Source organism: Eurosta solidaginis, chromosome 2 (genome assembly GCF_040869045.1).
Source record: "Eurosta solidaginis isolate ZX-2024a chromosome 2, ASM4086904v1, whole genome shotgun sequence".
Taxonomy (NCBI): domain Eukaryota; kingdom Metazoa; phylum Arthropoda; class Insecta; order Diptera; family Tephritidae; genus Eurosta; species Eurosta solidaginis.
The window spans coordinates 266,800,560-266,824,153 of record NC_090320.1 but is presented as its reverse complement, the minus strand read 5'-3'; the positions used below and the strand labels follow the sequence as shown (position 1 = coordinate 266,824,153).

The 23,594-nt window shown below is 35.6% G+C and overlaps 1 protein-coding gene across 6 annotated transcripts in view; it reads right to left on the bottom strand.

Moving 5' to 3' along the window:
* Positions 1–243: 243 nt before the first annotated feature.
* LOC137240907 (phospholipid-transporting ATPase ABCA3-like) overlaps positions 244–23,594 on the bottom strand; it is a 36,919-nt gene continuing 13,568 nt past the window's right edge. For 4 of the 6 annotated variants that reach the window (XM_067767854.1, XM_067767856.1, XM_067767855.1 and 1 more), the window contains 8 exons: positions 21,581–22,819; positions 15,016–15,869; positions 13,567–13,916; positions 8,491–8,823; positions 6,565–6,691; positions 6,285–6,479; positions 2,347–3,066; positions 244–525 (listed from right to left, as the gene is read on the bottom strand). In XM_067767854.1, the coding sequence (XP_067623955.1) occupies positions 336–525; positions 2,347–3,066; positions 6,285–6,479; positions 6,565–6,691; positions 8,491–8,823; positions 13,567–13,916; positions 15,016–15,869; positions 21,581–22,819 (4,008 nt within the window). In that variant the 3' untranslated portion in view covers positions 244–335. Of the gene's footprint in view, positions 526–2,346; positions 3,067–6,284; positions 6,480–6,564; positions 6,692–8,490; positions 8,824–13,566; positions 13,917–15,015; positions 15,870–21,580; positions 22,820–23,594 lie in introns of those variants that run through there. The other 2 variants (XM_067767857.1, XM_067767858.1) reach the window with 2 other exon arrangements.

The window sequence follows — 23,594 nt, the reverse complement described above, 5'->3', positions numbered from 1 at the left end:
ACCCTGTATGTTTTATGCTGACTCCAAACGGCCTTTCAACCAGATGAATTTTCGCTGAGAAGCTTTTCGTAGCAGAAGTACACTCGGACTGTTTGACCAATTTTTTGTAATTGAAAAAACTGTTTCGAAAGTTTTCTTTAGTGGATTTTCCTGGTACTTAGAAATTTCTGCGTGGTAGGCGAGCACGCATAAAAAATGCAAAAGAAAAGGTGGAGTTCATAAGTTAAATAATAATTATATTTAATTTTTTATTGCATACAAAGTTTTAACATAACAAAACGCATTTGCTTCAAGCAGAAACAAATTTATGTAAATAACTTTTACATTATAGGTAATTATGCGGAAGTGCTATATTTTCGAAGAGCTTCCTCTGTTATACGTCCAAATATGTAGCTCATATTCATGCTTGTAATTGATAGACTCTCAATATTTAATTGAAATGCATTTGCACGCAAATTTTTAAAAATTAATGCCAATGTTGTACTCTTGATTGGTATAAAATATTGCATTACGGCGCCCTCTTGACTGAAAAATAGATGCAAAAAAAATGTTATGGTTAGTTATTTATGTAAATTTATCTACGCTAATGCAAATGTATTTAGAAGTGCTGATGCATTATTGTAAAGATATTCTAAGTTTGACTGTGGTGCGTTCAAGGGTGGTATGGAAATACCTAACCTCCTTCCGGTTGCGTCGAACTATTCTTATATTAATATCACAGAGCCCCGGTATATAGCAATGTATCTACCTGGCAACTGTTACACAGATCTCTTAGCGCGCATGGGTACAACTCAACCGAATAAACATAGATGGCTGTAGGGAATACGGAGTACCCCTGGTAAATTGTGGCCTGCTTGCTTTATAGATGGGCCTCGAATAGGCTAAGCAAATGCTGGCGAAACTAGGCCTCGCTACGACCTCTGAAGCTCTTAGGGTTGAAATTCTTCTTATTCGAAACTACATGGTTGTCGCGCAATTGCTCTTCGAAAGTAGACCAGGGACCTACCTCATCCCAAAATTCTAATTTAAGGAGCGTTTTGCTTTAAACTAGGTTCAGGGTAGCTCTTTAATCACATTAATGTTTGAGCAACTTTCATTTCCAGAAAGTGGGCCAGTGGCGAACTTATTCCAAAAAAAATTGTTTATGGTTCGCATTAAATTCAGAACAGGGACTTGAAATACAGTACAGTTCCTTCAATAGCTTATTACTCGAGACACTTTTCCTTCTGGAAACTGGACCTTTTCTAGAAAAAAACCCTTTTCTTTCCGTGAAGTGGATCTATTCTAAAAACTCTTATTAATTTTCATATATTTTTGGTAAGCTTTTCCGATCTATTCGGGAGCAGTGCAAATGAAACAATTTATTTCACCTTACAGCTCGACGTTTCGCCAAATTTCCTTGGCTTCTTCTGGAGCAATTTTGTATTTGTCAACAATAAAAACAAAAAAACAACAACAACATTAATTTGAAATTACACAATTACACATATTAACATTTAACATTGGACCAACGTTCAACCAGTTTGTTTGAAGCAGGAAAATTTTTTTGGAGATCTATAGCTCAAGATCATAGATGGTTTGTAGGTGGATTTTATTTTCATATGCTAACACATTTCATTTCCTATAGGCCATAGTTTGGACCAAGTTGGACCCTAGAATATGTTTTCATAATTTGGAAATCAAAATGGATATCTAGGGGGTGGTGGTTAAGAATAAGTGCGAGGCGGACAGGGAGAGTTAAACTTACAGCCATAGAAATATAAAGACAGAAATCAGAGGAAGTCAGAGAAGGTCAGGAATTGAAGTCAAATAGAGGGAAGTTAAGAAAAGTAAGTGGGAGTAGAGTAGAATAGAAACAGCCAGATTAAATATTTGAAGGTTTTGAACTTTTTGTTCAGTTAAGTTTCAAAATAAATCCGAAAGAACTTTTACCACGCATTAGTAAATGAAATCCTTACATTCTCCATGAATTTCCTGAATTTTTAAAATAAATTTCTATTACAGCACTTGGCGTCCCCTGGTATATAACTTTGTTAGGCTGCTGTTGCGAAAACGCCTCATCTTATTGAATCTTTCAAAAACACTTTTTCTTTGAAAAACGTCTTTCTTCAGAAAAACACCATATCTTATCATATATTCAATATATGCAATTCGAGCTGAGATCGAACATTTTTGAAACACAGCCTGAAGTACAGATTTTTGAAAAATATTCTGAGATAAGATTTCCTCAAATCAGACCTTGTACAAAGATATGCTGTTCCTCGATTAAGTACCACGCGGGAGTAGGAAACATGTTTCTATTGTATAGGTGTACATATTCTAAAAATATTTGAAATTCATACTTACACCAATTGCGAACTAGGAAATGTTTTCTCCATAAATGCAGTTAAACGAAAGAATACTTTTGGCATTACACCTTGCGGTGTTTGTATGGCCTTCTTCATGCGCATCGATACAACATAACCTCTGTTGATATCCGGAGCTAGATCGCGCGGTTGCCCAACATGTATGAATTGTCCATCATTCATAACAATAAGTTTATGACATAAAATTTCTGTGTAACAATTATTTACCGATGTAATAGCAATTGCCGTACCGTTTTTATCACAAAGTGATACAACTAAACGATACAATTGACGTCGACCATGCGGATCAACGCTAAATGAATAATTACCGATACATAAAAGTGCCGGTTTCTTTAAAATAGCAATTGCATAGGAAATTCTCTCTTTTATACCCGAACTACAGCGTTGTATTTGTGTATTATATTGTGTATAGAAACCACAGTTTTTTGCAAAATTTTCACATATTTCATCGATTTCATTACGTGCATAACCATACAAAATACAAAACATTTTCAAAACTTCTTTACAAGTCATTTCTCCCATAACACAGCTAACGGTAGGTACATAACCGATATGTGATATAGCTTTAGCACGTTCCTCTGTCATCGATACGCCATTGATATATACGCGTCCGAAACTTGGACAAGGTGTGCCGGTAAGTATGTTTAGTAGTGCGTTCGTGTAATTACAGTTAGTACCTATGATGCCAAGTGATTTGCCGCTGAAAACGTATCAAGATTTTTAAGTAATGCATATATATGAACGAAAAGGAAACAGAATAGTAATATGTATTGTGGCGAATATAAGCAATTTCGGGACATCACTATCCAGCTAGTAAATAAATGAAATGGCTTGTACACAGCAACAAAGAGCGTTATATAAGGAATACTGCCTTCACTCCTGACAATAAACTTCAGAATAAGTTCTAAGGAGTACATCATACGCCTTATGGTAACGCCTTATCTAAGGCTTATTTACCCTACGAACTACCCTTATCCCTAAGTTAAACCAAAAAAACATAAGGTGTCTAAACTTAAAGGATATATGAGATATGTAACCCAGCTCTCGTCGATAAGTTTTCGTAATATTTTTAAGAAAACTGGACTTTAACGCTTTCAGGTCTATGGGAAATATATTTCCCATGAATAAATTAGGGACTTTTTATATTTTCTTATATGGTAACTCTATTCAAGCGAGTGTGTTTAAATATAAAAAGGGGAGTCCGCGTAATCAAGTAAAGAAGATTGACAGTATTTTCAAATATTCTTTATTAAAAGTATAAGCAAAGTCGGCAAACTTTCGAGGAGTGAAGTGTGTTCATATTTATTTAACGTATTTAGAATTTCGTGTTTCAAATTGTTTTTAAAAGCTTTTTATTTGTTGAATGGTAAGTACGAAATTAAACAATGATCAATTTTATGTAATTAAATGGGAAAAACTATCTAAAAATATAGAATTATTATAAGGGCAACATGCTTCCCTGTGGACCGCAAAGGAAATTTATAGGTACCATTTTTATTATTATTGTATGACGCGATTTACTCATTTATTCATTTTTTTTCGAATTTACTACAGACAAAATGGCTGGAAAAAGATGCAGGGAATTTGATCTGAAAGAAAGTGAGATTTTACAATTACTCATGGCTGACAATAGTGATGGAGAAAAAGGAACTACAACTAGATGAAGAAGATCAAGAATATCTTGCTCAGGATTTGGAAAATTGTGTAGATGTGGTAGAAATAACAAGTACAGTCCAGGCAGTTCAAGAAGACAAATCGACTGGGAATCCTATCCATACCTCTGATGAAGAAGTTCCTGTTTTCAGATGGAGAAAGGACTCATATGCGCCGAGTGTCTTTCGAGAAAGTGACTATGAGTTCGGTCTCATAAATATATTCTGTGATAAGCGTGAAGGTGTGACCCCATTTGAAATTTTTATGGAAGTTACAGAACTGAATAAGTTAATGAAAAACATATTGGTTCTAGAAAGTAGAGTTTTCACCGTTGACGAGTTGGATGTGAAGGCATTTCTGGGTATGAACTACGTGATGAGCTTCCACGTATTACCCACTATAAGAAGCTGCTGGTCGACTGATGAAGACATGGGCGTTCATTTTGTAGTCAATGTCATGTCACGAATAAGATTTGAACACATACCTGAAAACTTATATTTCTGTAATAACGATGGTCAATCAAAATTTACTGATAGAGCTTACAAAATAAGGCCTGTAATGTACTTTAATGTCTGGTGAGGTCCATAGGGAAATATTTTTCCTATGAAATAACAAAAAAACCGTGAAATTAATTTAAAAGTCGAATTGTTTTTTATGTATTGTGCTTTCAAATCAACTACATAAAACAGCCCTACAACATAATTTACTTTTAGTTTTCTTACGGTCCTGAAAGGGTTTATTTTATATCCTTTATATTAAGTCGGTTGAATGTTTGTTGGCGGCCACCGTGGTGTGATGGTAGCGTGCTCCGCCTACCACATCGTATGCCCTGGGTTCCCACCCCGGGCAAAGAAACATCAACATTTTAGAAATAAGGTTTTTAAATTAGAAGAAGAATTTTCTAAGCGGGGTCGCCCCTCGGCAGTGTTTGGCAAGCCATTTCTGCCATTAAAAGCTCTCAGTGAAAACTCATCTGCCTTGCAGATGCTGTTCGGAGTCGGCATAAAACATGTAGGTCCCGTCCGGCCAAATTGTAGGGAAAATCAAGAGGAGCACGACGCAAATTGGAAGAGAAACTCGGCCTTAGATCTCTTCGGAGGTTATCTCGCCTTACATTTATTTTATTTTTATAATTTATGAATGTTTGTTCACAAATTCAATACACATCTTGCAACCGATTTGTAAGTAAGTTCTCATTAAGCACCAAAAATGAGACTTCACAGAGAGGTTAAGATACTGAAAAGAACAAAAGGAGAAAAAACTCCATTACTTTGCCTACGAATCGAAATAATAGTATAAGAATTTGGAAAATTGGAATTTTGAGATCAGTTTCTAAGTAACTTCTGGATGAGCTAGAAGTTGAAGTTTCTAACTTATTTCAGAGGTTGATGATAGTATAAAACAGATTGCAAAAAGTGTCGCTAGGGGGCGAACGGATTGAGATGCATATTTAGAAAAATCGAACGGAACGGAGGGAATCTTGCAATCGATTTTTATGTAACTTCTCATTGAGCTACAAACGTGAAGCTTCACAGATAGGTTAATAATATGTTCAAACAGAAAAACAAATTGAGGCAATTTCGATTTAAATTGAGTGGTGTTCATAGAACTCAATTTAGCTTACACAATAGTAATTTGATAGCTGGTTGATTTCATTTTGAATTTGTCATCTTCTTTTGACAATCCCTACTCCAGTGAAATGGGAAAAACAAAGTCAGTTGATGACATGAGCCAACTATATAGTTAAGCCATGCGTAACTGACGTTTAAGTCTACTCAATAAATACACTCTACAAGGTTTCATTTGCAGTTTGAAACAATTTTTACACAATTCTTTATAAATAGGAAATTTATTATTACAATTTATTTTATGATACTGGAAGAAAAATAAAAACCAACTGAGTGATATATAACCAGCGCAATCATATAAATATGGAAGAAGTTAGATTTTAGCACGCTGTAAATAAATAACACGAACAGTTTGAATTTTGAAGCCGGATTACTATTGTTGTGGCGAATAAAGAGATTTTTGATGTACGGAAGTTGGTTTACTAATAGCTCAGTGATTCGAATCGATAATAGAACACAAAGAACTATCGAGAATTAATGAAAAGTTTACAAATAGTATTAATAAATTCCATACTTATGTGAGTCTGAACTTAAAAACGAAAATATGACCCATCCGACCTATACATCATGACATCATTACTGTGTAGTGCCTCATTGTAATGCTGACTATAAAATTCATAGTTGGACTAAAACTTACGGTTCTATCGTGAATGAAACTCGGTCCACTAAAATTTTTCCTTTTTTGATTAAACCCAAATTTTCACAAACTGCTGTATAATAATAACGCATTCGCGGTTTCAGCGATTGTACATGAATCATTTCGGCTGTGACTTCATCCACTTCAATAGAATCGCTCGCGTGTCGACGTTTATATTCGTCTAAAGCTCGATCGCTAGCGAAAGTAATAAATAATGAATCGTTGCAGTAATAAATCAAAAACTTTTCAAATTGAGGACGCCATTTTTTGTTTTACTTACTAGTTGTCTATGGGCACCTCTCGTTTAAAAAGTCCACGGCATTCATATATTAATATACAAACCCAAGCGTTACCGATAATCATCCATAAATAAAAAGCGTCGTCGTCAGTTTCGAGATCCTTATGCGCTATTTTTGGAAGTTTGTAAATAATTTTAATAGGAAGTTTTTAAATTTGCTTTTTAATTTTCTATAGCTCAGTGTGACTGTCGATCATTTAAATAATCCAGAAAAGAAATTTAATTGAGTAACTCAGCAAAATACATTAATGAAACACTTTAATCCTTAATGTCTACATTGACAAGCAATCTCAAGAAACGAGATCGTATCTAACAGTAAATAACAAAGTGAATGTCATCTGTCGTGTTTTCATTCTCGCCGTGTTAACAGCCCGAAGTTTGTTCCGTAGGCGTCATTATAAGATTGTTTAAGAGAAGGCGAGAGTTGCACATGATCAACCAAGCGGCAAAGGTGTGAACCCAAGCGTTGGGTTGTAAAATGTCAAGGATCATGTGTAAGTCTTACAAAATTACACTAACAAAATTACTCCCATCATTAAAAAGTGAGGACTCTAGGTTCAAGGACACTGCTTTTTGATGTCACATGCCTTTAAATTAGGCATTTTTATTTTTGCTCATAAACTGCACTTGGCAGTCTAAGATTCCAGCTACAAGGCGTGAAACAGCTGTCATATTTAGAAGTAGCAAGTGGCATAGGTCATAGAAAGCTTGCCAAGTGGTTGGAGTTATTTTATAAAATAGGTCGTAGGTTTTGATAGGGTCTTTCAGTTAGGTCGTTAAACAAATTCTGGTCACGGACAGGCCAGTTCAACCTTAGCTGACCTGGCAGTCGTAACAAAAAACTTAGGCACGTTACATCAAATAAGCTGAGGTCGTTCTAAAAGTTAGTTTGGAATCATGAGTAAAGATATTCATACTCGCAAAGGAAGCATACGCCCAGTCTTCTACTGGTAACTAAAATTTGTTTGATAATTTCGCACTGTTCTAGGAATGTGTTTACTAATGATACAATTTTTTTAAATGGAAAGGTGCTTGCACTGTAATCCGGTTATCAGAAAATTCCAATGCCGGTAGATCGAGTATGATGTTCAGCTAGCTCTTGAGCTTGAATTAAAGCGAAGACTACAACACCTTGGGAAGCTCGTCTCTGTACGGTAGCTATGTCATTGGTGTTCGCATCGAACTCTCAATATTGAGTTGAGAATGGGTTTCAGTAATAACGGGGAAAAAGCTCTGCCTTCTTTATGTCCCTTAGTAGGTACCCACCATTGGAGGCAGATGAAGAAAGCGATTAAACTTCCCTTTGTGTTAAAAATTGGCGCCAGTTTACCCATTGTAGAAGCGACCCTGCTCGACTTGTTGGACGGCCAAAACCGCAAAGACAGTTAAGCTCCAATTATGTAAGTACGTAAGTATTTATCCAAAATATACAGTAAACTGACTACCCCTAAATGCGATAGCCTATGTGCAATAGTTCCCATTCTGAGACAGATCAGATTGCGACAGAGTCAGCAACAGGTTTTTAGAAGACTTCTGGTTTGCACGGAATTTGAATGAGTTGGCCTTGCTAAACGTGGTCCTGCAGTAATTATGACCATTTTCCAATGTAAATTTTAAGGTGTTGTATACAACAAAAAAACGTTTTAAATTCCACATGAAAAAATAGCCATCAAATTACTAATTTTTTCTTGATGAATTTTAAAAATGAAATGAAAATAGCTGGCAACCACTGGCTACGCAGCAGAAGTCAGAATGTGTAGGTGAATGATAAACAAATTTTAGTCAAAGTTGCCAGATATTTTTAAAATTGCAACCAGAATAACCGTAGTAACATCTTTTGAAATAAGACGTAAAATATGTCCGTCACGCGTAAAGCATTTCAAATTTAGTAGTTTTTTATTATCTTACCACAACAATTTGGTATTTTTTTACAATCCTCCAATCCCGTAGATACCATTCTAACGATTTCGTCTTGGCACAAGCGATTTTGAATATTATGACTATATATATTTGTTAGGCCATGACAAAACGAATATAATGGAAATATGCGCGGTAACATTGTTAAAAATTTTGTGCGATCTACCAGATCACCATAATATGCTATAAAAAATGACATGCCCATAGAATGTATTGTTGTAATGAATAGATATGCTACATGACTACTTTTGAAAAATAAGCTAAGCACATAGTTAACCGAAGTCATAGATGTACAGCCAAGCATTAGTAAGCAAAAACACCAACCTGAAAAAATACAATAAAAATTATTATTCATTCGGTTTTTTGTTATTATAAGAAAATTAGAAAATTATGAATTGATATTAAGGGGGTTTTCCACTATTCGGCCTTTAGATATCTCTGTGTTAAGGGCCTCATCGCTGATAATTCTCCAATAAAAAAGTTTTTCTCTCTTATTCCAACCCGAACGAGTCGGCCAGTTCAATACAATCTCAACGATATTTGCAGAGCGAACTTGAATTATAACTTTTTGAACATGAAAAGTAATTTTCTGAACTTAAGTTTTAATTAACTATATGGGTATTAAATAAAAATGCTAAACTCAATGTTTTATTATTCAGAACAAGAAGTGTAACTTTCTGAACATAGAATTGTAACTTTCTAAATATGAAATATTACTTTCTGGATGTACATAAATTATAAGTTTTTGAGCATTTGCCACTCCAGACCGGCAGTAGCAACGAAAAATATGCTCTGCTACTGCTTCGGCCCTGAACAAGAACAGAGCATAGAGCAGATCTGCAGCATAAAAATGCATCGCATTACTTTTGCTCTGCTACGAGCTACCTGGCGTTTTAGAGTGCAGTAAGAGCAGATTAAAAACTCCAAACTCAACGCTCTCTGTAGTGCGGCGGGAGCAAACAATAAACTGTAATGCTGTTTGTCACTTTGGCATTGTTATGGAGAGCTTTGTCCTTTATCTTGTTTTCGTGGTTGAAGCTGATGTGGCGTTGTGATGTCATTGTTTTTATACTCAGTTGAGCAGAGCTCAAAGAGTATATTAATTTTGTTCGCATAGCGGTACCCCGTAATGGCATAAACTAATCGAGATAGATATAGACTTCAATATATCAAAATGAAAAAAGAAATTCATTTAGCCATGTCCGTCCGTTCGTCCATCCGTCAGTCTGTCTGGAAACACGATAACTTGAGTAAATTTTGGGGTATCATAATGAAATTTGTTACGTAAGTTCCAGAGCACTCATCTCAGATCGCCATTTAAAATGAACAAGATCGGACTATAACCACGCCCACTTTTCCGATATCGAGTATTTCAAAAAACAGAAAAAGTACGATAAGTCATTACCAAAGAGGGATAAAGCGATGAAACTTGGTAGGTGGTTTGACCTTTTGACGCAGAATATAAAGTTAGTAAAATTTTGGACAGTGGGCGTAGCCAAGCCCACTTTAAAAGAATGCAAGCTGTAATTTAGCAGCTGAGTATGTAATGTTCGGTTACACCCGAACTTAAACTCATAAATTTTTGACAAATGTATTAAACTAACTCTGAGCTGAGAAACAAACTTGCCATTCTGCAAGTGGGCCTTAAAGAACTGCAGCATTTTACGCATTTGACTTTGGATAAAGCTGACCTATATCTTAAATTGTTGCTACGCAGATCGAGTGTACTTTCACATAATTCTTGTGTACCGTGGAGAGCAGCTTCGTCATGCTCTATGTAAATTTCAGCAAGAGATTATACAATAAGTTGTAAGAGAATTGTGAACAGGGATAAATGCATCTCAGTAAACCCAAGACTTTAACCGAACAACTTCCGCTATCTTTGGATAGAAAGATCTCGATATCACTTGAGGGTTAGTTATGGCTATTACGGTATCCGACGGATATTTTGCTGGGGAAGTTCGAACAGAATCGCTCTAAAATATTTCAGTTTAGATCTATAGTAAACAAGTAAGGATAGGACTGCCTTCAGTTGTGCCAATGACTTGATACTTTTCATGAATGGAGGTGAATAATAATGTGTTGAGTTTTCAAAAATTCATAAAATCTGAACAATCTGTTATATGGTATATATCTATATTATCAGGCAATAATATGTACCGCATTTGTGAGCATCTGAAAAAATTTGAAGTTGTTTGGGGTTAAAATGAGGTAGAAACTACGTTTAACCAATTATCTGAATAATCAGATGTATGGGATTTGTGTTATGTATATAAACGATCTTAACAATTTTTTCATACAACAGTGTATGCCTTATATGTAATCATACTGTAAAATTTCTTCTAGCTGTGTTAATATCAGAAATAAATGACAAAACCACTTTTTCGTAAAATCGGTTGTATGGGCTGAATATGTTATAGAGGTCCAATCTGGCGGACTCCGACAGATAGACGGAAATGCTAGATCAACTCATGACATCATCCTCATCATTTCGGTATACTTATTAGTGGGCCTGTCTCTTCTACTTTAAGAACAATTTTGATACTCGTGACAAACATTATATAACATTGCATTTTCATTAACGGTATAAAAGCAATGTAAAACATTTCTTATTAATTCATTTTCATTCAAGTAAATTCTAAAAAATATAAAAAAATTGTGGAATTTTTCAACTAAAATCTGCAACAATTTTTCAACGAATCGATCCGTACTAGAATAAGTATTGGTATATAACCAGCGAACTTTCATCCATCTCGAAGACAACTAATCCTATAAGAGACAAGAACATTTTCCACGTTCTGTTCACAAATATCCCTTCAATCCAGGAAATACTGAGCACAATTGACCACCATGTAGCTAAATTGTTAGATCACCGATCTCAAAACAGTTCAAGACCAATAACAATCGCACAGTTTCAACATTCGCCTACCAATGAGCTTGAATGTTAAATTCTCTAACAATTAGAACTACCGAAACTGCAGCGATCGTGTAACCTGAATTTGTAGTTTACCTTAAGCTTCTTACAAATCTACGCAATGTAAAGGCATATTATCATGTTTTTTATACTCAGTTGAGCAGAGCTCACAGAGTATATTAACTTTGATTGGATAACGGTTGGTTGTACAGGTATAAAGAAATCGAGATATGTATAGACTTCCATATATCAAAATCATCAGTATCGAAAAAAAATTTTATGGAGCCATGTCCGTCCGTCCGTCTGCCCGTTAACACGATAACTTGAGCAAATTTTGAGGTATCTTGATGAAATTTGGTATGTAGATTCCTGGGCACTCATCTCACATCGCTACTTAAAATGAACGATATCGGGCTATAACGACGCCCACTTTTTCGATATCGAAAATTTCGAAAAACCGAAAAAATGCGATAATTCATTGCCAAAGGGGGGCTAAAGCGATGAAACTTGGTTGATGAGTTGACATTATGACGCAGAATAGAAAATTAGTAAGATTTTGGGCGATGGGCGTGGCACCGCCCACTTTTACAAGAAGGTAATTTAAAAGTTTTGCAAGCTGTAATTTGGCAGTCGTTGAAGATATCATGATGAAATTTGGCAGGAACGTTACTACTATCACTATATATGTGCTAAATAAAAATTAGTAAAATTGGATGAAGAACACGCCCACTTTTTAAAAAAAAAAATTTTTAATTCAAATTTTAACAAAAAATTTAATATCTTTACTGTATATAAGTAAATTAAGTCAAAATTCAACTCATGTAATGATATGATGCAACAAAATACAAAAATAAAAGAAAATTTCAAAACGGGCGTGGCTCCGCCCATTTTTATTTAGTTTGTCTAGAATACTTTTAATGCCATAAGTCGAACAAAAATTTACCAATCCTTCTGGTAGGGGCATAGATTCTATGACTGTAACTGCTCTCTGTGAAAATGTGCGAAATCGGTGGAAGCCACGCCCAGTTTTTATACACAGTCCACCGTCTGTGCTTCCGCTCGGCCGTTAACACAATAACTTGAGCAAAAACCGATATATCTATACTAAACTTAGCCCACGTACTTATCTGAACTCACTTTATCTTGGTATAAAAAATGGCCGAAATCCGACCATAACCACGCCCACTTGATCGATATCGAAAATTACGAAAAATGAATAAAATGCCATAATTCTATACCAAATACGAAAAAAGGGATGACACATGGCAACTGGATTGGTTTATTGACGCAAAATATAACTTTGGAAAAAACTTTGTAAAATGGGTGTGACACCTACCATATTAAGTAGAAGAAAATGAAAAAGTTCTACAAGGTGAAATCAACATCCCTTGGAATCTTGGCAGGAATACTGTTAGTGGTATTGCATATATAAATAAATTAGCAGTACCCGACAGATGATTTTCTGGATCACCTGGTCCACATTTTGGTCGATATCGCGAGAACGCCTTCACATATAAATCTAAGGGCCACTCGCTTTTAAAACCCTCACTAATACCTTTAATTTGATATCCATATCGTACAAACACATTCTAGAGTCACCCCTGGCCCACGCTAATGGCGATATATCGAAAAGGCGTCCACCTATAGACCTAATGCCCACTCCCTCTTAAAATGCTCAGTAACACCTTTCGTTTGATACCCATATCGTACAAACATTCTAGAGTCACCCCTGGCCCACCCTAATGGCGATATCTCGAAAAGGCGTCCACCTATAGACCTGATGTCCACTCCCTCTTAAAATGCTCAGTAACACCTTTCGTTTGATACCCATATCGTACAAACAAATTCTAGAGTCAGCCCTGGTCCACTTTTATGGCGATATCCCTAAATGGCGTCCATCCATAGAACTATGGCCTACTCTCTCTTAAAATACTCTTTAATACCTTCCATTTGATACACATGTCATACAACCACATTCCAGTGTTACCCTAAGTTCATTTTCCTGCATGGTGATTTTCCTTATTTTGTCTCCATAGCTCTCAACTGAGTATGTAATGTTCGGTTGCACCCGAACTTAGCCTTCCTTACTTGTTCTTTTTAATTTTTCCTTCACCTTTATGTTAGGTAAACTTATAGCTAATATATATACTTACGTAAAACAGTAAGTGAGGCATAAACACTTGGCAATAATAAAAAACAGAAAACTGTAGAAATTGACATAACAATAAAATGTTTACTAAGATCCAATGCAAATAGGCATATCCATTCATTGAAAGCACTCAAACCAGCTATACGCTGTAAATTCTGAAATCCGCTTGTTCTTTCAGATACTGACAGCATAACTCGAACGCACACCGAATAACATATTATAATTCCTATATGCATTGCTAATTTCGCGCCCATATTAAATGTTTTTCGAGATAATTCGCTAACGGCAACTTTACTTTCCATTTTCAACAGTTCAAGCTCAACATCGATTCTATTGTCGTTTAAGGTATTGTGGCTGTGGAGAAAAATAGTAATGAGAAGTGTATGGTTAATTAAAAGCGTATTAATAACATTAGTACTGCATGAAAAGAGAGTATATTTCTTCAGCACTATGCACAACCATAGAGAAGATGTGGACTTGGTTCGTCAACGCTCAGCATTTAAGCTCGAGGGAACTCTAAAGAAATTTCTAAAAATTTTAGTCTTTTTAAGTTTTAAGTGGGATAATAAATAATGGAAAAGCTGTTGGTAGCGTGCTCATTATACGAAATATTCTGGGTTCACGCCTCGAACAAAGCAACATCGAAAATTTAGGTAAAAGTCTTTCAATTAGAAATACTCAGAGTTTATTTCTGCTACAAAAAGCTTCTGAGTGGAAACTCATCTGCCTTGCAGATGCCGTGCGGAGTTCTGCCAATTTGTAGGAAAAATTAATAAAAGCACGATGCATATTGTAAGAAAAGCTCATCTGATAAATTGAGGAAGATATGAGTAAAAACATCTTTTTCTGAAAAATCGGTTGTATGGGGATATATGCTAATAGCCCGATCCGGCTGATTCCGACAAATGTCTAATCGGACAACTAAATATATGCGTCACCAAATTTTATCAAGATATCTCGAACATTCAGGGACTAGTTTGCATACAAACAGACAGGCGGACAGGCGGGCATGGCTAAATCAACTCAGCTCTTCATCCTGATCATTTCGGTATACTTATTAGTGGATCTATCTATTTTCCTTTAAGTACTTAAAATTTTGAGATTCGTGACAAAATTAATATACATACATACCATTTCATTTTCATAAACGGTATAAAAACACCGGATTAATTAAGCATTTTCAATCACTACTAAATAGTGTTGGCTTTTCTTATCTCCACTTTCACTTTGGTATGCATTTTACACTATGACCGAAAAAGTTTGTGTTTCCACTATCTAAATATTTCTAGAAACACAACTACTATGCTCGGTTGTCGATAAGAGTTCTTTTTAGTTACAAATGTAGATGTATATACATGTTAAACAAGACACGGCTTATAAATTTTCTTATTACTAAATTTATGCAAAGTGCTGTACGAATACATTTGTAGTGCACTGTATATAAATAACTTACCGTAAGATGGCGTTGTAAACAAGATTTAGGACGAGCGGTGCTATATGCGGTAAATATCCATTGAACCAAGCAGTCAAATGATTTTGCACCGTTAAACCAAATAATATTTTCAAATTTAAATTATTATTCCGATTATTTTCTTTTCTTTCTTCATCGTATATATAATCGACAATTTGTTTGTCTCTTATATCAATCGTTTTAATATTACTATTTTTCCAATATATATTTTGTTTATAGCTATCTATAAGGTTATCTACTTTAGAGTTTATATCCCTTCGTATACTTATTAAAGTAACTGAATCACGATAATCGACAAACTTGAAATTTAGTGATGGTAATGGTTTCATAGATGGTGTCATCCATATAGCACAGTATATTAAAACAAATAATGGCAAACAAATAATTATTGGTATAGTACCTTTGTGTGCCCAATAAAAAATGAAATGTTTATAATATAATGCAGTCCATTGACGCATACTCTTTTGAAATGCACTCATTTGGTAATTTATGCGCCTTTTTAAGAATACTAAATCATGATTATCTTCATGCATAATACTAAGGCCATTAAAAATTCTTAAATATCGTTTGCGATCATCATAAGCGGGTCGCTCAGCGCCCAATTTACAAAACAATTCTTCAACTGGTGTTTCAATTATTGTAATATTCATTATATCGAGTTGCTCCTTTTTAGCTTCCAAATCGTGCAGTATAGATTCTAAGATTTCAATATTACTAGATTCGATATGATATGATATTTCTCTACCGATATGTGCAGCTGGTGTTATGTCGGGAATAAATTGGTTCAAGACTTTGGTGACTTCTGCCTCTTTACAATTTTCTTCTTTTGCGATAAGCTATGCAAAAAAACCAAAAAAGCTAGTTAATATTCAATTGTATATAAAATTACAATAATAATAATAGAACGGCGCGAGCACAAGGTTATCACATAAGCCCGATTTTTACATTTGGATTGTTACCCAAATACAAATACGTGGATTGAGTTGGCAAATGAAAAGTGAGGCCTTAACTATGTAAACTTAAATTAAATTCCAGAATCGATTTAGCGTAATCTGCCAGCGTTTCAGAAGAATGACCTTTGACAACATCATATTAGATTCTGGAAGTATTCCATACGTTGCCGACTGCAAGTTCATTACGTAAAAAATTTAATGATAAACTGTATGAGCTGTTTACAGTGAACAGTTTTGTTGGCTAAGCCTTGTTATACGAATGGTTTTAAATGAACCACCTGGAAAGGTATTATTAGAATGCACCTTTAGAAGCAGGGAAAGAGAGAGGGACTATTTCAGAATTGTTTTCAGTATAATTTCGGGATCAAGCCGCGATCATTTCGACATTGTTTTGGGATAGTTTCGGGTCTAGTTGTTTTCGGTATTGTAACGGACATTTTAGGATCATTTCGAGATTTGACTCGTTATTGAATTATTCTTGGATTCATTTCGCGTCCATATCAGCATAAATACCCAATTGTTTTCTTCGTCATATCTCTCATATCTAGGAATATTTACCAATTAATTCGGGTCCATTTCAGTATTATTGTATTTATATTCAGCACTATCTTAAGACAATGACGGGATTGTCTTTGGTATAATTACGGGAGCACTTTCACAATAATTTTCAGATCCTTGTTGTTGTTGTTGTTGTAGCTATAGGAACACTCCCCGAAGGTTTTGGAGAGTATTATCGATCTTTGTGGTCCTGTGCCGGATGCAGATCTGGTAGGTTCTGGTAATAAACACCATTAAGGAACAAGACCGACCATCTTTAGTATGATCACATGAAACCTTCTAGGCCAAACCGCCCTCCCACACCCTAGATCCATGAGGAACGTAGGGTCGCCAGAGCCTCGGTTGTTAAAAAACAGGATTTGCCACGGGTAGGTCGACAATTGTTTTGAGGAAGCTATAAATTGCGCTGGCAACCCCTTGAAAGGGTTGCGCTACACAACCCCTTGAATCAATTTGGTATTTTAGTTGCCTGTTGCAACAGGCATACATGCCGCGAGTATATTCTGAGCCCCCTAATTTAGTGATCCTTCAGGAACTATTCTTAAATTATTTTGTAATCGTGTCGGAACTTTTTCGGAGTTAGTTCAATGTAAATTTGGGATTGTCTTCGAAATTTGTTTAGTCATATTGCTTTAGTTTTTTTTTTCGGGGCCGGTCCGGACCGTTTCGAGAATGTTTTTGCAATATTTCGGAATTTCTAAAGTAATAATTTTCGGAAGTTCCGTACTGTTTTGGGGTTACTTTTGTGTCATTTCGGAACCGTTTCGGAACTGATATATAAATGATCTTGCGACTATTTCGAGATTATTTCGGGAAAGGTTTTTGGACAATTACCTGACATTTTCAGGTTAGTTTCGGAAATCTACAGAATTGATTAACGTTTCCAGACAACTCCGTTATTGTTTTAATTATTTTGCTGTACTATTTGAGGACAAATCGTATGGCTTACGGAATAATTCAAAAACAATTTGAGCACAAATTGTATGGCTTACGAAATAATTCAAAAACAATTTGAGCACAAATGGTATGGCTTACGGAATAATTCAAAAACAATTTGGGGATTTTTTTAGGGGTCTCTATCCCGATGTTTCGAGACATATAGGATTATTTTAAGTAAAATATGCTCTCATTTTAGAGAAAAATTTTCGGACTGTTTCGGGAAATTTTCCGGATTATTTCGGAACCTTATATTTCGGATCATTTTATGACTCTCTCTGGAACATTTCGGGAATGTTTTTATACTCAGTTGAGCAGAGCTCACAGAGTATATTAAGTTTGATTGGATAACGGTTGGTTGTACATATATAAAGGAATCGAGATAGATATAGACTTCCATATATCAAAATAATCAGGATCGAAAAAAAATTTGATTGAGCCATGTCCGTCCGTCCGTCCGTCCGTCCGTCCGTCCGTCCGTCCGTCCGTCCGTCCGTTAACACGATAACTTGAGTAAATTTTGAGGTATCTTGATGAAATTTGGTATGTAGGTTCCTGAGCACTCATCTCAGATCGCTATTTAAAATGAACGATATCGGACCTTAACCACGCCCACTTTTTCGATATCGAAAATTTCGAAAAACCGAAAAAGTGCGATAATTCATTACAAAAGACCGATAAAGCGACGAAACTTGGTAGATGAGTTGAACTTATGACGCAAAATATAAAATTAGTAAAATTTTGGACAATGGGCGTGGCACCGCCCACTTTTTAAAGAAGGTAATTTAAAACTTTTGCAAGCTGTAATTTGGCAGTGGTTGAAGATATCATGATGAAATTTGGCAGGAACGTTACTCTTATTACTGCATGTACGCTTAATAAAAATTAGCAAAATCGGAGAAGGACCACGCCCACTTTTAAAAAAAAATTTTTTTTAAAGTAAAATTTTAACAAAAAATTTAATATCTTTACAGTATATAAGTAAATTATGTCAAGATTCAACTCCAGTAATGATATGGTGCAACAAAATACAAAAATAAAAGAAAATTTAAAAATGGGCGTGGCTCCGCCCTTTTTCATTTAATTTGTCTAGGATACTTTTAATGCCATAAATCGAACAAAAATTAACCAATCATTTTAAAATTTGGTAGGGGCATAGATTTTATGGCGCTAACTGTTTTCTGTGAAAATGGGCGAAATCGGTTGATGCCACGCCCAGTTTTTATACACAGTCGTCCGTCTGTCCTTCCGCATGGCCGTTAACACGATAACTTGAGCAAAAATCGATATATCTTTACTAAACTCAGTTCACGTACTTATCTGAACCAACTTTACCTTGGTATGAAAAATGAACGAAATCCGACTATGACCACGCCCACTTTTTCGATATCGAAAATTGCGAAAAATGAAAAAAATGCCATAATTCTATACCAAATACGAAAAAAGGGATGAAACATGGTAAGGTAATTGGATTGTTTTATTGACGCGAAATATAACTTTAGAAAAAACTTTATAAAATGGTTGTGACACCTACCATATTAAGTATAAATTATATTAAAATCTTGCCAGGTATTACATATATAAATAAATTAGCGGTATCCAACCGATAATGTTCTGGGTCACCCTAGTCCACATTTTGGACGATATCTGGAAAACGCCTTCACATATACAACTACCACCACTTCCTTTTAAAACTCTCATTAATACCTTTAATTTGATACCCAAATCGTACAAACTCATTGTAGAGTCACCCCTGGTCCACCTTTATGGCGATATCTCGAAAAGGCGTCCACCTATAGAACTAAGCCCCACACCCTTTTAAAATACTCATTAACACCTTTCTTTTGATACCCATATCGTACAAACAAATTCTAGGGTCACCCCTGGTCCACCTTTATGGCGATATCTCGAAACGGCGTCCACCTATGGAACTAAGGATTACTCCCTTTTAAAATACTCATTAATACCTTTAATTTGATATCCATATCGTACAAACGCATTCTAGAATCACCCCTGGTCCACATTTATGGCGATATTTCGAAAAGGCGACCACCTATAGAACTAAGGCCCACTCCCTTTTAAAATACTCATTAACACCATTCGTTTGATGCCCATATTGTACAAACAAATTCTAGGGTCACCCCTGGTCCACCTTTATGGCGATATCTCGAAACGGCGTCCACCTATGGAACTAAGGATTACTCCCTTTTAAAATACTCATTAACACCTTTCTTTTGATACCCATATCGTACAAACAAATTCTAGGGTCACCCCTGGTCCACCTTTATGGCGATATCTCGAAACGGCGTCCACCTATGGAACTAAGGATTACTCCCTTTTAAAATACTCATTAATACCTTTAATTTGATATCCATATCGTACAAACGCATTCTAGAATCACCCCTGGTCCACCTTTATGACGATATCTCGAAACGGCGTCCACCTATAGAACTAAGGCCCACTCCCTTTTAAAATACTCATTAACACCTTTCGTTTGATGCCCATATTGTGCAAACGCATTCTAGAGTCACCCCTGGTCCATCTTTACGGCGATATCTCGAAAAGGCTTCCATCTATAGAACTTAGGTCCACGCCCTTTTAAAATACTCATTAATACCTTTCATTTGATACCCATATCGTACAAACGCATTCTAGGGTCAACCCTGATCCACCTTTATGGCTATATCCCTAAATGGCGTCCACCTATAGAACTATGGCCCACTCCCTCATAAAATACTCTTTAATGCCTTTCATTTGATACACATGTCATACAAACACATTCCAGGGTTTCCCTCGGTTCATTTTCCTACATGGTTATTTTCCCTTATGTTGTCACCATAGCTCTCAACTGAGTATGTAATGTTCGGTTACACCCGAACTTAACCTTCCTTACTTGTTGTATTTATTTGGAAAGAGTATGGGGATCATGTCGATACTGTTTCGAAATTGTTTTCCGTACAATTGCAGGATTGTTAACACAATAATATAGGACCTATTTCGTAATTAGTTCTGCATTGAAACAGATTTTCTTTTTCTTCAAACCGTCCATTTAACCAAGACCAATTATATTTGGTAAGTGTGAAATATTCTATGTCCAAGCTGTTTGGTGTTCTTAGTTCAATGATATTGCGTGTTCTATTTCCTTCGTACGGACGAAGGCGAGGCTACAGGCTAATGAGCATTTTACTAAGAAATTTTTTTCATGGTTATATAGTTTCCCACTACTCATAATTATCATTAATTGGCGCTAAACGGTTTGCTAAGTCTTCGTCCACCTGACACTCCCAACTCAGTGGAGGGCTGCCCCTTTCTATAGCGGTGTCGATTGAAGAACTTTCTTAGCTGGAGCCTCTTCGTCCATAAGCATAACTTGACCTAAACAACTCATCATTAAACCTCCGTCTATACTCGCCGACGCCACAAGTACTCTTAGTTCAACGGTATAGTGCGTTCTATTTTCATTGTACGGGCGGAGGCCAGGCTGAAGTTTGGTGAGCATTCAACACAGACATTTTTAAACAATTATAGAAATTATCATTACTTATCATCGGCAATAAACCGTCTGAGCTATTTTGGTGGGTTCATAACAATCACACCAACTATTCCTATTTCACGATAATTGGTGCCGATTCGCAGCACCAAGAATTGTCAAGTCTTGCTCCACCTGACTTATCCAACTCAGTGGATGTCTTCCCTTCCTATGCTTCAAAATAGTGTTGTCGATTGAAGAACTTTCTTGGCTGGAGTGTGTTCGTCCGTGTGCATAACTTAACCTAGGCAGCTCATCATTACACCTCCGTCGATACTCGCCGTCGGCCTCATGGAGAACTCTTCTCTCGAACACTTCAAAAGCCATTTAATCTTCGCTCGGCACCATTCATGATTTCGAATCTATACATTTGGACAAGTAGAATGAGCGAGTTATGGAGCGTGATTTTATACGTCGAGAGAGGATTTTAATTTTAAATTACCTTGTTCTCTCAAGTGTAGCAATTATTGGCAATCGTTGCATCACTCATTTATTGTGAATTCATATACTCCAGTTTTAAACAATTTTTATAAAAAAAAAAAAAAATATCTTTAAACAGCCAAATACTTACCAAATGGCAGCCAAAACAATATAACGATTTAAGAAATTGCCCAGTGCCGGTGCACTTAACTCGTCCTTGTCCCAAAATTATTATATTATCAGCATGAAATTCTGGTTCAAGACTTAAATTTGTGGATGCCAAAATTACACGCCCAAATTTTTCTTTTTCCAATAATTTCCAAACAAGATCATAATCACGCACGTCCAATTTCAAAACAATATCATCGAGTAAAATTATTTTGCTACCACCAATCAAAGCGCAAGCTACAGCCATTTTGGTACGTTGACCACAAGTCAACTCCTCAGTACGCACGTATTTATAATTATCCAATTCTAATGCTTCCAAATACTTTTTCAATTCTTTTTTCAATTGAACCGATATAACACCTTTCATGCGTCCAAAGAACATTAGCTGATGTTTAACGTTTAAATTGTAGAAGAGCATCGAATCATTAAAACAAACACCGGTAAAATCGCTTGAACTTGTATAAAGTTTATTATCGTTGGTTTCAGCATAGACAACTTTTCCCGATTTTGGACTTGTAATGCCGGCCAAAACTTTTATTAACATTGTCTTGCCACTACCATTATGACCCATAAGCATTGTTATTTCATTCTCATATAAACTGAATGAAATGTCATCAAGAATCAATTTATTGTCACGCTCTACAGATACCGATATCACTTCAACTGCTGATGGTTTATAATTTGCTCTAACTTCAAGTATAATCGTTTTTGAATAACGTGAATTCTCTGAACCTATACGTCCATCCGTGTGTCGCCGCAACTTTTTCAATATATTTAATAAACATTTGTCTACTTTTGTCACACAAATACCAATTAATGCCTGTACAATGCTAACACCACACATAATCAAGGTGTAGGTACCAACACTAAAATTTTGACTAGACAAAGCTCTTTTGAAGAAATTATTCCAATGTAGACCTTCAGTATTTTCCAAATGATATATACTTTTTATGGCAAAACCAAATGCAGAATTTCCAAATAATGATACAATTGTGTGTAGGGTTTCAGATAAAGGCTTCGTTGATTGTATGCTCGATGCAAATGGCAAATAAAAAAGTATCCAAAAAATGGGCGCTGCAGTTATGGCTACTTTGGGGCTGCGAAAAAATTTCGACATCATATAACAAAAACTTAGCGTATATATATTGAAAGCGGTCATAAGTACGTATAGGCAAGTAAACGTGACATTATTGAAAACGGCAAATCCATTATTCCATGGTATCTGTAGTAAAAGAAAGAGGTCAATGAAAATTAGTAAAATCAACGAGTATAAATTTCAATGCTTTGATAAAAAAGCGAATAATATTATGTGTGTGGGTCAACTTTTTCCCCATTCCTAGAGATGGGAAAGGGGTAAATGCCCAAATGCTAAATACCCGGTAAATTGGTTATATATTGTAACGAATTTAATGCAATTCCCCTTATTTGCAAGTTTCTGCTAACGTTCGAATCACTAAACTGTTGAATAAATAACTCCACTATTCAATAATGCAAAACGGTCTTTATTAAAGTACTTCAGAATAACACTACTATTGCTAGCCAGATAGCATCTTAAATCAAACTGATAGTTGTGCCTCTACTGTTGCTGCCTTTTATACTGTCAGGTTTCCTCGTTGCATACATCTAGGCTTTTCTATTCTAGAATTTACAAGTTAGTTATCAGCTACATTCATAGCTTCTCAAACTGCGTTTATAGCTTCTCACATGCGCGTGTATGCGTGAGTAATATTTCTTTTGTGAGCGTCTCAGATAAGATATATTCATGTGTTTGTGCGTCCCTTCTCCGCTGCTCGTATGGGCATATGGGTAGACATAATGATTGATTTAATGATGTGCATACAAGTCACTGCTTAGCATCGGCTTAGAGATGATAGTATCCCTTAGTTTTGCTAATATTCGTCACAATATGGTAAAAATGGGTAAATAATTAAATATTTACCCAAAAGAAGGGTAAAAATAATCTTTTGGAAAATATGGGACACAAACACACAAATTCA